Source organism: Leptonotus elevatus, chromosome 6 (genome assembly GCF_054856555.1).
Source record: "Leptonotus elevatus isolate MCC_2025b chromosome 6, RoL_Lele_1.0, whole genome shotgun sequence".
Classification (NCBI taxonomy): Eukaryota; Metazoa; Chordata; class Actinopteri; order Syngnathiformes; family Syngnathidae; genus Leptonotus; species Leptonotus elevatus.
In genome coordinates this window covers 8,465,308-8,478,748 of record NC_141244.1, presented here as the reverse complement: position 1 = coordinate 8,478,748, position 13,441 = coordinate 8,465,308, and the positions used below count along the sequence as shown (strand labels likewise).

The window sequence follows — 13,441 nt, the reverse complement described above, 5'->3', positions numbered from 1 at the left end:
GTCACACCATGTGCCACCGTCGAGAGATGGATCAAGAAGTAGCTTTGATTGACTGCATGCTGGCATCTGTGCAAACAGAATAGTTGGGTCAGCATATTCATACAATAAAAAAATAATCATAGCTTCCTAGCTGGGTCATTATCAAAACACAGCCACTGACATTATACGTAATCGGTTACACGTTTAGCTTTATCTTGTTAGCCAGAAAAAAATGAAGAATTTGTCACATCTTAATATCAGGAATAGTGGTAATACTAATAGACACAGACATCGTTCATAAACATTCCCATTTGCATTATTTTTATTTGGCTTCAGTGTTGAAGGCAAATGTGTATGTTTACAAGTGTTAAGAATGATTTGAATTTCACTGCAAAACTTGTTTTAACAACACATGGGATACTGTATGTACAGTCTAAGCTTTTGAAATAAAAACGGCAAATATGTCATCATGAAATCACATCATATGAAAGGGTGTCGAGCTTAATATATCTCAGTTCAAGTATACAGGTAGTTTTTGAAGACATTAAAGAAGTGCAGGGACAAGCTATTGATCGTATGTTTACACTGTCTCAGCTATGACAATACAAATGGCCCAGGTAAAAGGAAATACATTCAGGACAGAAAGTCACAGTCCAAAGGTAGGCTTCAAATCTTGAAATGAAAATCGTGACTTCAATGTGTTCCATTTTCGTGACAATTAACAACATGAGATGAGCTAGCTAGCACCGGATTCCGAGCTATGATTGTACAATAAATCTTGCCTTCATACTAAAACTTCTTTCTTTTTGCCCACTTTGAGTGCTCTGCATGTCAACCAACATTTAAGATGGTCCACACGGTGTTTGTATATTGAACCGTGTTGAAATTTTCACGCCTGGGACGTCCTCTTCCTCCAAAATGACACGTAAATTGGTGTGGCTACTCGGTTTGTTTGGAATTTCGGATTTGTGCATATTAATGATAAAAACGTGGCGTCATTTGAGATCAACCCACTGTCGTTCGCTCAACCAATGAGGTTGAGCTTTAGCCCGCCTAAATCCTCCAGAGCCCGCCCTTTTCTTCTACGAGTACAAATCACGGTGCTCTACAAGTACAAATCAGTTTTGCACCATTTGTAGCGAGAGATTTGGTGCAAACGTCACGTGACTGGACAGCAGCAGAAAAAACACTTGTGACTCCTAGTGGCGACTTCTTTGACTACAAGTTGTAATTTCTACAGGTACAAATCTAAAATTTTACAGATACTAATGTACACTTTTTTGTACAGGTACAAAAAAAATGTTGTACAGGTACAAATCAGTTTTTACAGATAATTTTTTTTTTACACATACAATAATTTTTTTACGGGTACAATTTTTTTTACAGATACAATAAAAAATGTTTACAGGTACACATTCTTTTACAAGTACAAATCAGGACTTTTACAGATACAAATTTTGACTTTTGTCTACAGGTACAAACAACATTTACAAGTTAGTTTTGCACCATATTTACCTCCATACAAAAGTCAAGTGACTGGACAGCAGCAGAAAAAACACTTGTGACTCCTAGTGGCGACTTCTTTGACTACAAGTCATTTCTACAGGTACAAATCACGACTTTTACAGATACAAATTTACACTTTTTGTACAGGTACTTTTTTTTTTTTTGGTACAGGTACAAATTATGACTTGTACAGGTACACTTTTTTTTACAGGTACAAATCACGACCTTTACAAATGTATACTTTTTTCTACAGGTAAATCTTTTTTTTAATACAACTAAAAAACATTTTTTACAGGTACAAGTTACTTTTGCACCATATTTACCTCCATATAGATAGATGGCTTAATGAAGTCAAGTCGCAGGTAGCAAGAAACCGAATTCCAACATGATTTTTTTTTTTGTTATTAATATATTATCAGGGGAGAGCACGAACGCAGTCCCCCAATATCAGAAATTATGTAGTCAAGATTCCCACATTTGGGGAATTTGCAAGGGTCAGCACAACCGGAGTGCAATGGCTAAGCCTCACCCTGGGTGGACCACTTTCTTGACCATGGAATCTCCCCTGCCAGGTAAGTATGAGTTATATAAGTAACCAGCGCCAAAGTCTTTAGCACACACGCCATCTTCAGTCATGGGCTGATTTGCAGCAAAACATTTGCTACACACGTGATCACACATACACACTCATTGGATGATGCAGCACTCGAACACCAGTTTATGTAGTATCTTTTAGCCATTACATTAGCCTGATCATTATCTTAATCATTATGAATTATGTAAGAAAGAAAGACAGAAAGAAAGAAAGAAAGAAAGAAAGAAAGAAAGAAAAAAAGAAAGATCTGGGAAACATTTTAATATGTCCAATCCAATCCACTTTATTTCTATAGCACATTTTATAAACAAGCGTTTCCAAAGTGCTGCATATTGAGATCCGCACTCTTCCATCCACATAAAATCTCGTAAAACCAACTATATTTTAAATAAAAAACAGTCAATAAAATACTAAAATACAATAGGTAAATAAATAAATAAATAAATTTAAACTAATTTTAAAAACAAAAAATAAGAAATTAAAAATAAAATAAAAAAACACAAAAAGACCCAGAGGACCACACAATTCAATTTTAATAGGTTGTATTCAATAATATAATAATAGTGTACACGCCAAAATGAACGGTTCCTCGAATCAATACTACTACTAACAATAATAATAATCAGTATTAACAAAGTATTTCATGATTTTTGGGAAACTGGCTGTGTGTGCAACTGTGCATGTGTTTGTTTTTTTCTCCTACTGATTCATTTCAATTTTTTTGAGCCATTTGGATTTTGCCGTCGGATTTTGGCTCCCCGACGATGCGGTTTTATGCGAAAATGATAAGAAGACCGTAAAATGCAAACATGAGGATGACGACGAGGGTTCGCTTTTCCAGATCACTCTGTAACAGAATGTAATGTTGAAGAGAATTTAATGCTGCTAAACTAGTGGTGTACCTCATACACTCTTGAGCAACATTAGTCAGCCAGGTTTCCATTACAGTTTTGTTTTGCTAAATAAAACCAATATTTCTAAAATTGCTCATTAAAGTAAAACATTCCATTGAAGATTGTTCGTGTTTGTCCAACGAGAACATAAAAAATAAAAACTCACTCACGAGTAAGTGATCCGCGAAGTGGAAGTAAGTGATTCTTTTTACACATTTGCATAAAGTATACGTTATTATTACCCACGTTTACGGTCCAGATGCAACATGTTAATATTAGTAAAATAAACGCACTAATCCCACAGTTGACTAATCTGTACCCACAGTTTAGTAATCTGTTGCCACAGTTGGATGCGTGAAAATTTTGAACAAGACTGCCCTCCGAAGACAACTGGGTTGGGCAGCCCCGTGACCTTTAAATGTGATTTGCGAGAAAAGAGAGCTTCGGATAATAAAATAATACAACAGCAACACAAACCATCTGATATAGATATGTTTTCATTTCACAGAAGAACTAGTCTCCGTAGAGACTGACAAAAATTGCCATTGCCGACTATATTTCAAGTCGTCAAGGCGGGGTATTGGGTAAAGTTTTCAACTAGCAATAATCACGCCTCGGATAATCCTCATAGGCTACGATACTGCCACTGCGCAAAGCTGGCAATATAGAGTTACTAAGAATCAGGTCATTACTGAGCAAACGTTCCACAGTGACAGTCTCCACACAATAGCCATAAAGCAGGAAGCGGTTCCGAGATAAATTCCACATTCATCTAAATAAATTGTTACGCGCACAAAACTGTTACATTTCTGATTAGAACGCTTCCAACATATTTAGGGAAACTTATCTACATCCAATATAAGTACACTCCATTTACCTACCACTTGTATGTATTTACGATATTACGCCGCAATGCATTATGGGACATTGTGTTAACCCAAAGTCGTGTGCAGATCGAAATACATAGACTTGATTGGCTCTATGGGGTAAACGCCTCGGAAAAGGCGGGACTTCCGACTTCCTGGTTTTCACACATCATCAGCTTTGTTTCTGTTTAAATACACAAATATAACTGAGTTTGGTGTCTTTGTTGACCTCTAATCTTGTAGAAATAGGGATGGAATATTTATTTTCTGCTCAATGTGCCTTGTATCTTTACAAAAGTATGTTGTTTATTTCAAGCTGCCTATTTGTTGTATAATTATTTTTTTTTAGTTTGAACTTGCACTACTTCATTGTGACTTTTGTTATGTTTTTTGTTGACAGTGCACGTTGTGAACAATAAAGAATTTCTGTGTACTGTCTTTCACGTGACCATCGGTGGTCCAATTGGATATCAGCAAAAATGTATCTCATTTACTGGCATCACAACGTTTCGTATTGCCAAATACTCCAATGAACGATTTAAAATAATGCTGTAGAAACATGACTTGCTACAATGTTGTGGTGAATAGCCGTTCGATCAGCTTTTGCCAAAAAAAGACGGAAAATTATTTCTATCGACACTCATCAACCTACTACTTCATGTTTCTTCTCTCAATTGACATTTGCACAAGCTACCGCCACCACTGGTGAGGAGGTGAACAACGGCAACATGTCACCAACACACGTGACACAGACACAACTCACCCAACTCGTGAATCAAACGTAGTTGCGACCAGGGGACAAAAAATAAAATAAAAATAATGGCTACATGATCAAAATGGGTATCTATCTAGGCTGCACCTCCTGTCAAAGTGAAGCAACTCGATGTCCAAGCAATAAAAAAAAGTCAATGTTTACGTTATCTTAAAAGTATATTCCATTTCAATGTGCACAATGTAAGAGTCATTTTGACTTTTTTTTATTTATTTATGTTACTTATTTATATCCTCAAAGTTATAATGTTATGTCCTAAAATTGAGGTTTTGCATTTACATGTGATGGGAATGAGGGAAAATATTATTAGGAGATAGAACATGGAGTTACTGGTGTTTTTGTTAACCGTTATTTAGCACATAATTGAAAAAATTAATTCTTGAATGAAAATCAGTTTCTCATGTATGCCTTGTTACAATCATGTTACAGTAAGTGTGATGCAGTAGCCTAATGCATGTAGAATTGAGTTTAAGTTTATTTGAACATGAAAAAACAACAGTAATAAACATACAACAAAATAAAAGCTACAAAACAAGCAAAATTCAACAAAGCGCACCTAACGATTTTCCATGCTCAGAAGAGAGTGGAAGACCTGTTGTGTTTTGTCTGTAGTGTAACTACCAAAATGAGTTCATTATTATTAAATCAAATTAAACGGCAATTAAATATAAAATATATTGAACCTAAATATATAGGCTACTTTATGTGTAAAATAATAGTTTCTCATGTCTTCGCAGGATTGGCTGTTGATTTAGCGCCCTACACACCTAAAAAGGGAGAGCGAAAAAGCCTTTGAAATGTGCTTTTTGTTGTTGTTGTAAAGTCTTGCCTCTGAGTGTATTGCATTCAGCGATTTATGGATTGAGATAAATTTTTTGATGGATGGTGTTTGGCATTTCAAACATTCCAAAATATCCCTTCATTTTCTAAATCAATTGTTCTAAGTATTATTTTCTGAACTAATTGTTGCAAACAATTTGATCGTTTCAACGCTATTTCTGCCATCTCTACAAACTGGTAGTAATAACTCATAAAAAAATTGTCATTAACAAATAATCAGGGGAGAGACAGAGCAAACAAAGTCCTCTACTACCAGAATTTATGCAGTCGCAATTCCCACATTTGGGGAATTCTCTGCGGTCAGCGCAAGTCACTGGCTGCATAGAACGGTACAATCTATGTGCCCTCAACTCAGATGCCCTCCCCAGTGAGGGTGCCACAGCCATCGATAGGCCTGCCTTTATAGTCACGCTCTACAACAAAAATTTAGGTTGGTACCTACCTATGTAAATACAAATAATTATTGCCAGGTAGCAATGTGGAGGAAGAGCCATGTCTACCTTACCTTATGCTTTATCGGCTGTTTTATGTAATCAGCAAAACGTGAATTTTCCTAACCGCCGATCTTCACTAGGGTTGCGGCTGTGCTGGAGACCATCATTTGGATCTCAGATTTGAACCCACGAGTTACTGTGAGGCAGATGTGCTAAAAAGTCGGCCACATTAGTCACATTAGCCTAACAATGAAAGGGGGGGGGGGGTCTGACAACATATTAAGAGAAGAACAGGAATTGCATGTATTTGAACTGGAAATAGGCAACGTCAGCAATTTTAAACAATGGACATTGGATTCAGAATGAAAATCAATATGAAGGCCAGACAAAAGAACTAAAATGGAAAATAATTGTATGTAGTTTTTTTATTTTTTACTCTTCACATGCACCCCCCCCCCCCCCCCGAGTTATCATCCAAATTGCTTGGTGCAAAGAAAAAAAAAATAACGTCCAACTTTTTGCATCCAAGTTTATTTTGAAATTCCCTACTCCCCCTGTACAAGAAAAAAAAAGATTTTCCAGAAAGGCAGCAGTGAACTATCAGTGATAGTACTTTTCTTGGGAAGGAAAAATTATAATCACAGTGTCTTTTTTTAAATACCTCTACTGCCGTCATCTTTGGCTGGGTTTCGGCAGACAACTTTCTGTCTGACCAAATTCCTGGGAAGCAAACATTTAAGCTAATAGAGTAGAGCTGTGGGGTTTATGTTTTACAGTGCCAATGCAGGAATGTTCTGGACTGTATACATCTTTTTCCATTTAATTTCAACACAAAGAAGAAAAAAAAACAATAAAAATTGAAATAAAAATTACAGTTTGTGTTCACAACACAAATATTGTCTGGGGAGATAGCGACAGTATGTCGAATTTAATAAAACTGTATAGACAAAAAAATAAATCTACAAAATGGAGCTAAGTAAATATTACACAACAGTAAACAGGTTTTACTTTTTTTTTCTTTTTTTTCTTTTCTTTTTTAACTCTTTTCCATTTAACCTCTACACGAAACCAAAGTTCTTGGTCTTAATGGCTAACAGAAGCTTCTGTTTGAGTATCTGTTTTGAAGAATAGAGTGGCACATAGAGGCGCGAGATGCACGTATTGGCTGTGGGGAGGTGCTGGTCGTCTGGAGGCCGGATGGTAATGGAGGGCATTGGCTGAAAGCCCTCTTCGCTGGCTGGCAGGGATGGGCTGGAGGTCCAGAAGTATACCTGATGACAAGAAAAGGAATCAAATCCAATAGACTTTGGCAAAATTCATGCTGAATGAATGAGGATTACAAAAGATTTTTGCCATTAAGCCGGTCGTGTGAGTATTTACGAATCAGATCTTACCAGATCTTGCCTCTCAGTCATGCTCATCTTCTCCACTATCGACCAAAACCAGCGCTTAAACTGCAGTAGTTTGTCTGCATTCTCTCCTGTTGTACAAACGAGTCTTGGTTTGGTATTATCAGTGTACGCATGCAAGAACTGTATTGTAAAGTAACGAAGATGGCTGACGGATGGTAGATCAAGACAGCAGACATACCAGACTCGTCATTGAAGGAGGTGAAGCTAATGAGCATCTGCACATTGACCTCTCCGCAACCATTGACAAGCAACCGAAAGTCCTCAGCAGTCAGATCTTCCAGCGCGTTTTTCGGAAGCACATCCAGCAAACCCTTCCTCATTGCCTTGGATCAAAATAAAGTTTATGAATGTGTGTTTTCCAACCAAACTTGTTAACTGTTTTGTATTTACAACCAAGGAAAAGGACTCACATGGAGCGGTTGTTCAGCCACGACAAGCATTCTGTGCTCTGCGTACTTGCGCACATACTCGTACACGTTGAGGGGAGTTACTGGCATGTTGACCCCACCAGAAAGAAGCTCCACCTAGACCAGGAGGAACACAGTCAATATTAAAATAAATAAATAAGTTGGCTGGAAGCATTGTAGAGTTCTATTAACTTGCACTGGCTGTATGGCAGGGGTCCCAAACTCAATTTATGTGGGGGTTACTGGAGTTAAAAGTTTGGGTGTGTCTGGGCCGCATCAAGTAAAGTAGAACAGAAAAAAAAGATTAGGATAAGTATTTTTTTTTTTTTTAAAGCACAACTAATCCAATCTTCTCTTTTGCATACTACTCAGTATGTCTAGTCATCATTACGTCTGATTTCTTGAGCACCGCAACTTTATATATAAAGAAAAACTTTTCCAGAGTTAGAAGTGGCTGTCAAAATGCACCAGCGTACTCTGTGGTTTAATACAGAAGTTTTCAAATAACTGTGAGGTTGTGTTAAGTGCTTAGGGCACCATATGGTGTAGATCAGGGGTCATCAACTTTTTGGAAACAGTATTTAAATATAAAATGTTTAATTATCTTTTGCTTCATTAGTCAGTTTTACAGTAAACCTCGACTGGGGGTAACAAACAAGCATGCTGGGCATTTTATTTGAAAAAGTGTGCAAGTGACAGGCGTTCATTTGTTCCTTCAAAGTGATGATAGACAGTAGTCTCGACAACGACATTGACAAGCAGGTGGTAAGAAAAATGTGGAAAAATATTTTAACAAGCTTTTTGTTTTTAAAGTGTGATTAAGACGTAATACTATTCCTTCCCATATAGCAGATTTTCACCAATCTAAAATCCCCTGAAAAACAAGTAACTCAAACAGATAAATCCCTGTTAAATATGATAGTGCTGCTCGCAACCACCTCGGATAAACCTGTTGTTTAGTGAAGGAATCCTAATGAGGCCATTACCTGTCCAGCCCCTTCCTCTTTGCAAAGGTCAATTGCAAAGGCCAAATCCATCGCTGAAAATACGGCTTCCGCTTCCCCGGCCAGTGAATGGCGGATAAGCTGCCTCAGACTCTCGTACATGACCGGGTCAAAGAAGGCAAAATCATGCCAGTTCACCTGCAGTGAATAATAGAGGAGTTATTGTTAGTACAACCAATTTCATGTCACAAATCATATTCCAAAAGAAGAGGAGTTTTGCCTACCTTTCTTCCAAGCAAGACCTTGATGACATGTCTATTCAACGTTATTGGACAGAGTTCATTCTGGAGGAGGCACAACCCCAATATCCTGCAAGGCAAATTCAACTTAAGTCACTTTCATTATGTGGTCCTGGTGGGAGTGGGAACAACAATCATGGCGGACCATGGAAAGGAAAATATGCAATAGAAGGAAAGCAGGGTCTTAATAGCTTTAATTAATATTTATGAGGACAATTCTATTCTATTTTAAATGCTGACAAACATCTTGCAACTTTGCTGTACCCTTAAGCATACATTACAGTGAATAACTTAACAGCTAACAACAGTAAGCCTTTATTGTCTCAATGAAAAACCTGCTATACGTCAATGAGTACCATACAATGTAGACCAGGGGTGGCCAAGTTCGGTCCACGAGATCCCCTATTTAGCCTGTTTTCCATGTCTCCCTCCTTCAGCGCAGCTGGATCTAATGATCAGCTCATCAGCAAGCTTTGCAGAAGCCTGATAACGATCCTGATCATGAATCAGGTGTGTAGAGAAAAACAGGCTGGATAGGGGCTCTCGAGGACCGAACATGGTCACCCCTGATGTATACAGTATTTTGCTCCGAAAATAAATTGTCCCCTGAAAAAAAAAACTGCATGTATGTGAATACCCAAATGCCAAACCGCAAATATGTGAGGTTCCGCGGTTTATTACCTGCCGATGTTACGGAAGCAGTTGAGCCTGGCCTCGGTGTTCTTTCCAGGCCGAGGAGAGTAGAAGCCTCGTTTGCCAGGCTGATAAAAAAGAGGAGCGTTGTCATCCCCATCGTCTGGGTCATCAAGCTCCATATCCACAACACTACGTGTTGAACCATGACGCTTTCGGTTCTCCTGCTGCTATAAAATCACCAAGAGAAGACCAGCTTAATGGCACAGCACTTGCTAAGTTAAGGAAAAGAAAAAGTATAAACACGAATTTCAAAATGTCATATCACTTTGTTATTTGATTAAATATTAAGTCATGAAAACATAAGGACAACAAGATAAATTACTTGTGTTTTTTCTGGTGCCTCCAAAAGACCCAGGTCCAGTATACTGTCAGCACCATTTTCCCTGGGTAAGACAGAGTTCATAGTTAGTCCCATTGGATATTGTTTTGTTATAAGAGTGAGATACAGTTGAACCTGATTATGTCATTAAGAGGTATTGATATTTAATTTTTATTTTTTTATTTTAACAAAAACAGAAGAAGATGGTTCACTATCGTAAAAATTGAGTGTTGGTTGTAGAGTTAATCATGAACGTATTGTGTAAGAGCAGAGGTGAACATATTCTTACCTTCCATGTGCAATGAGCAGCTCCATAGCCTCTTCTACTCTGGCTCTGAGAGAATCCTCACTAGCCAGCAGCAGCAGAAGTTGTGCAGGGGATAATTCCAGTAACATGCCTGTGATTTTACTGGCAAAAGCCTGCAGACAAGCAACAAGTCTTAGGATGTACTAGAAAGAATTGTAAGATCCAAGTATGTAAAACCACCACAAAACAAAACAACTTGAAAAAGGCATGGCTGATTGTTGTTACGGTTCAATAAAGTTAAGATTAAATAGAAATGTGTGGAGAAAAACAACCACCCTGTATCCCATGGGCATCCGCCAGTTGCTTATGAAACCAGTATAAGTTCTATAAAAGTTCGTCAACAAAACAAGTTGCAATTCTAAGGTCAATAGTTTAGAATGAAGGTGTTTTTTGAATGACTTCTTATATATCTGTTAATTGGCAACTTCATTAATTGAATAAGCACATCTAATTAGATCCAAGAAAAAGGCTAGATCCACAATTGTACCTTTACAATAGGGTTGGGCGGCATTACAATTTTGACACTGTTTTACCGTCTCCACATTTCACCGGGGTATAAAGGTAATAGTTGCTAGTTTTAGACTTTATTTATGTATTTATTGTTTAAGACTTATCTTGCGCTGACAACAGCCAATCTGTCTAGAAGTCAATGGTCACAGATCTGTTCACTGTGTGCTCCGGTTGCATTTGTAATAATCTTTTGTGTAATGGAGCGCATTTTAATGTCTGTCACTCTATGACAACACGACTTTGGCTTAAGTGCCAAAACACAGTTTTTCCCAAATGGGTGTGTGGTGGCAAAACAGCAGTTGTTTTTGTGACATTGTAACATTGCAGTCGGTAAACATGCATATAAACACAGACTAGGACTGTCAATATGGCCCAAAATTTATACCACAGTATGAATTGCATCCCTTCATGGTAACAGTATATATAACAATTATGAAATTAAGGGTAAAAATATTTAAAATGAATAATAATTTAATAAATTTGTCATTTCTGAATAGGTCATTTATATTCTCGATTAGAGAAGCCAAACTTTTCAAATCAATAACGATAAATGTTAATTAGGTAAACATTTACTGAGCAAATGTCAAGTTGGAATTAAATTTAACAATCCCTGGTGCAAAAATAAATAAATACTGCCGATATTTGAAATGAAAACAGTAAATCCGGCTTTCAGTTTAGTTTTATTTATATAATTGATTCAAATGACTGTGTCCCATGTCCTTGGATTAATTGGCCGCCCCCCGTCGATAAATATTAATTGGCCCACGTCGCCGGCCGCCATGCACGCACAGTTCCCACGGCGATGAACAACGAATAGTAATTGTCTCTCACATCTGTCCACCCCAACAAATTAATGTCCTTCTCGGCGACAAATTAATGACCGTCACCCCATGGCACGCTGATGAAAAAAATACAAAAATAATTATCCCTATTTCTTTACAACCCAAAATTGGCCAAGTATGACAATGTAAATCATGGCCAGCGACCAATGGAAAGAATGAAACGCCTTGAGAAACTTTTCAACTAAACTACTGAATGCCAAATTAAAAGGAGATCAAATGGAAACATTGCTTAGTCATTGAGTGAAATTCATGGTGAATGAATCTCTTTCAAATGGGGAAGCCCATTCGCAATAAATTGACTCCTACCTCTTATAATGGAAAAGGTAACATTAAACTGTAAAACAACTGTTAACAATACTACAAATGATAATTTGTAGCAATTTTAATTGACAATAGAAATGGGAGTAGAGTTTATGCAACTTTTGGTTTGTCCTTTAAGGGGTTACCACCCACAGTGATTCATTTGCATGACTTGTTTGGCAATCGCAATACACTAATTAATGAGCTTTTTAATAAAAAACTTTTCATTTTGAATTAGGTGACGTCATCTTAGACCTTAGATCTTAAAGACAAATGGTAAAAAACAAAACAAATCGCAGATAGAGCGGAACACAGTTAAAAATCTTGGCTAGGGTGTCAAATTGTAATCCCCTGGCTGCAATGGTAACTGCAGTGGCCATATGCGCTGAATACATTCATATAACAGACAAAGACCACACCTTTAATAACTGATTTTGTGAGAATACAGTTTCTCATGATTATTTTATAGTGTAAGTTGTAAAAAGCATTTTTTATGTATTGCAAGAAAATCAAACTGTTAATGGACAAGGTTGGTCGACTCGTTGCCTACCGGTTGCATTGCATGAACACGTGGGTAAAGCCTTTCCCCCAAAGCTTGTCTGTGGGCAGGCAGGGGGTCAGGCTCATCATTGGGATTGCCCTCTGATGACGGTCTGAATGGCCTGGTGTCTATGGATAGCTGTCTCCTCGAGTCTCTGTAACATACAAACACAGATATTCAATATGTCTTTCATCACAGAGTTGTGGTGTGCTTTAAAAGAAGAATGTGAAGCATGAGTTCACCTGTCCCGGTCTCTTCTTGAGCCCGCTCGTAGACCACCACTTCTCCTCTCCCTTTCCCGATCTCTGTTTCTCAAGCGCTGCATAAGATCTAAACAAACAACAACAAAGTAGCTTAAAGTTCATTGTCAATCTGAAGTCAACTGCTCATTATGCAAGAATGAACTCAAGTGCCAAAATACAGTATAGTTTCTTTATAATTTCATACTTGAATTGTAATCGTGATGACACGTACTGCTGGCCTGCATGCCCTTGCTGACACTTTGGACGCAGTCCAAATTGGGCAGCTTGTCATTGGACAGGAGTGCCAACGCAATGGCTGTGTAGAAGCTGCGGGCTACACCACTGCCCTCGCCCGGCTCATCTTTGAAGGTGACCTTTACTCTGTGTACAGCCATTGGTGTAGTTGTGCACCTCCTGCCAAAGTGAGTGTTCAGCTGACGCATGGTCTGTTGTATTAGCTGGTCTCTATCACGATCAACTTCCAAGGCCAAGTCTCGGGATTGCAGGTTCCTTAGCTTCTCCATTTCTCGGCGGAACTTCGACTCCTTTACCTCAAAGCCACCAAGCTCAGTGAGAATCTTGAAAAAAAAAAAAAGTCTTAATATGATTAAGCATTTACATTATTTTTTTCCACCAAAATTATTAAGACATCAAAAAATGTTTAAATAAGCTAACAGGTAATAAACTATGACAATTGCAATTAAAAAAAAGAAGAAAAAAAAGTAGTAAGTACCGAT

General features: G+C 37.8%; 1 protein-coding gene and 2 non-coding genes across 15 annotated transcripts in view; all 3 read right to left on the bottom strand.

The window, feature by feature from the left end:
* Positions 1 to 1,901: 1,901 nt before the first annotated feature.
* Positions 1,902 to 2,065, bottom strand: LOC147171934 (U1 spliceosomal RNA). Its single transcript, XR_015095481.1, has one exon. It is a non-coding gene; the product is annotated as a U1 spliceosomal RNA (small nuclear RNA).
* Positions 2,066 to 3,490: 1,425 nt separating this feature from the next.
* LOC147171933 (U4 spliceosomal RNA) lies at positions 3,491 to 3,631 on the bottom strand. Its single transcript, XR_015095482.1, has one exon. It is a non-coding gene; the product is annotated as a U4 spliceosomal RNA (small nuclear RNA).
* Positions 3,632 to 6,400: 2,769 nt separating this feature from the next.
* Positions 6,401 to 13,441, bottom strand: part of ubr5 (ubiquitin protein ligase E3 component n-recognin 5) — a 46,446-nt gene continuing 39,405 nt past the window's right edge. For 8 of the 13 annotated variants that reach the window (XM_086077816.1, XM_086077818.1, XM_086077820.1 and 5 more), the window contains 13 exons: positions 13,438 to 13,441; positions 12,910 to 13,282; positions 12,705 to 12,792; positions 12,472 to 12,616; positions 10,252 to 10,382; positions 9,966 to 10,026; positions 9,629 to 9,810; positions 8,933 to 9,017; positions 8,691 to 8,846; positions 7,708 to 7,821; positions 7,476 to 7,620; positions 7,280 to 7,365; positions 6,401 to 7,156 (listed from right to left, as the gene is read on the bottom strand). The exon at positions 13,438 to 13,441 is cut by the window's right edge and continues 117 nt beyond it. In XM_086077816.1, coding sequence (XP_085933942.1) covers positions 6,944 to 7,156; positions 7,280 to 7,365; positions 7,476 to 7,620; positions 7,708 to 7,821; positions 8,691 to 8,846; positions 8,933 to 9,017; positions 9,629 to 9,810; positions 9,966 to 10,026; positions 10,252 to 10,382; positions 12,472 to 12,616; positions 12,705 to 12,792; positions 12,910 to 13,282; positions 13,438 to 13,441 — 1,783 coding nt within the window. In that variant the 3' untranslated portion in view covers positions 6,401 to 6,943. The remainder of the gene's footprint in view (positions 7,157 to 7,279; positions 7,366 to 7,475; positions 7,621 to 7,707; positions 7,822 to 8,690; positions 8,847 to 8,932; positions 9,018 to 9,628; positions 9,811 to 9,965; positions 10,027 to 10,251; positions 10,383 to 12,471; positions 12,617 to 12,704; positions 12,793 to 12,909; positions 13,283 to 13,437) is intronic. The other 5 variants (XM_086077819.1, XM_086077828.1, XM_086077823.1 and 2 more) reach the window with 3 other exon arrangements.